Source organism: Camelina sativa, unplaced genomic scaffold (genome assembly GCF_000633955.1).
Source record: "Camelina sativa cultivar DH55 unplaced genomic scaffold, Cs unpScaffold02144, whole genome shotgun sequence".
Classification (NCBI taxonomy): domain Eukaryota; kingdom Viridiplantae; phylum Streptophyta; class Magnoliopsida; order Brassicales; family Brassicaceae; genus Camelina; species Camelina sativa.
The window spans coordinates 1-1,845 of NW_010923260.1; the positions used below are offsets into that span (position 1 = coordinate 1).

Genomic DNA, 1,845 nt, shown 5'->3' on the forward strand with positions numbered 1-1,845 from the left:
ATGGCAGCGATAACCACCTGAAAAAGCTGTACAACTGGGATGAGAAAGGAGAGCATTTTGGAATTGCTTTTGATCTAGTATGGTTACTACTCTAATCGTATGGTGTTGGAAAGATGAAGGGCTTTTATGAAAAGAGTTGTGTGGGGGTGTACGTGCACGGTATGGTACACACGCATGCTCCATGCAAAACAATGGAAATAAATAAGGATCTACGTCACGTCACACCAAATTTGCTTCTACTTGTTGATTGGTGTCATGTATTTTTCTAGAGAATATTTCTATATATTTAATGTATGACAAAATAAAGTTAAGAGGTTACAAAGTCCATTAACCTTTGACTTTGAGTATGAGTAGAGTTGTCCGTAGCAACTTGTGACTTCTCAATCGGCAGCTCCAACTCCACAAAACTCCTCACTTTATCAATTTGGTTCAAAGACTTTTTCTGTTTTGATGAAAATTGGTACGGACATTTCGAAATTCGAACAACTCAAACTTAGTCATAAGTTACAATTTGTTCACACTTTGTATTTATTATGTATCACCTAACTAAACATTTTTCTTTTGATCTCTTATAATTCTTTTTTGTAGTCCTAAAACTCAAATAATCTTCTGAAGATTTTTTTTAATTAAAAAAAGGGAAACTATTAACAAAAAAATCTTTTATTTTATTGTGATGAAATATAAAAGCTTGATATATTTGTACTTATAGTTTTCTGTAAACATCTATTATGTTTAATTTCAATGCATCAACCTTCAACCCAAAAAAAAAAAATGAATGTTTTTTTTTTCTCTTTTGCCGTAAGAATGTTTCTCTTTTAGGGTTATAAGATTATAAGCACATATGCAATTACCGAGTGACATGATTATGAAGATAATCCGCAGTTATGAAGGCTTCTGTTTTAAAGTTTTTCAAATTTCAGTTCTTATATTTTTTTTTCCAATTACATTTTGTAACAGTCTTAAAAGACATTTCTAAATTTCTCATTTTATTTATGGTAACACACGATATACATCAATGGAATGATATTGGAAATATCCGGGGGTATACATGTAATTTAATAAAGAGAGGATGGGTACATTTTTATTTTATTTATGGAACCCCAGTAATTAAGTATGATCAAGTTCCTCCATTATATAAGATATCATCCCAAATTAGGAAACGCCTAATCCTATTTTGATGATGCTGGACTAGACGGTGGCGTCAATCCTGGAATTTTTGGCGGCTCCTTCCCTGTACGTTTCCTACACACAATTATATACTTCTGATTATTAAAAATTCGTTGACTCGTTGCACAAAAGAAATATATATATATATATATATTCTAGCTTTTATCAAATAACGAATCGAACATGAACCAGGTTTGAACCAAAGTGTTGCCAAACTCAAACCCAACTTGAAAAGAATGATAGAGTTTAGTAAGTGTTATACATTCTCAATACCAATAAGGCAATAACTATACCAATATTTTTTTTTGAATAAAAACCTTCAAATGTATATTATATGTAGATGCATTTGCCTAAATTTGCATATGAATAAAAGTAAAAAAAAAATTGCGGGAAAGTGGTTTTCAATAGTTTACTTGTAGAGCCACATAAGGATGGAGATAACTGTGGCACCAAAGGAACCGGAGGCTGTGAAACCTGTAGCTAGCAATGTAGTGGCTATAGTCGCTGGCACGAGAATCGGACTGAAAATGACAAAAAGCGGTGTGCTTATGACTAATGCGACCACTGAGCCGCCGAGGGTTATACCGGCGAATGTCAAAAGAGCTAGTGCACACCCGGCGGCGAAAACCGTCTGAACAATCTCAAACATCTTTGGGATGATCAAATTAAACGGCTGGG

The 1,845-nt window shown here is 33.6% G+C and overlaps 1 protein-coding gene across 1 annotated transcript; it reads right to left on the reverse strand.

Annotated features, from left to right (window-relative positions):
• Positions 1-922: 922 nt before the first annotated feature.
• LOC104774244 (oleosin-B1-like) lies at positions 923-1,839 on the reverse strand. Its single transcript, XM_010498895.1, has 2 exons — positions 1,581-1,839; positions 923-1,242 (listed from the first exon to the last, which is right to left on the reverse strand). The coding sequence occupies exons 1-2, from the start codon at positions 1,814-1,816 to the stop codon at positions 1,170-1,172; spliced, it is 309 nt and encodes a 102-aa protein (XP_010497197.1). The 5' UTR covers positions 1,817-1,839; the 3' UTR covers positions 923-1,169.
• Positions 1,840-1,845: the final 6 nt, after the last annotated feature.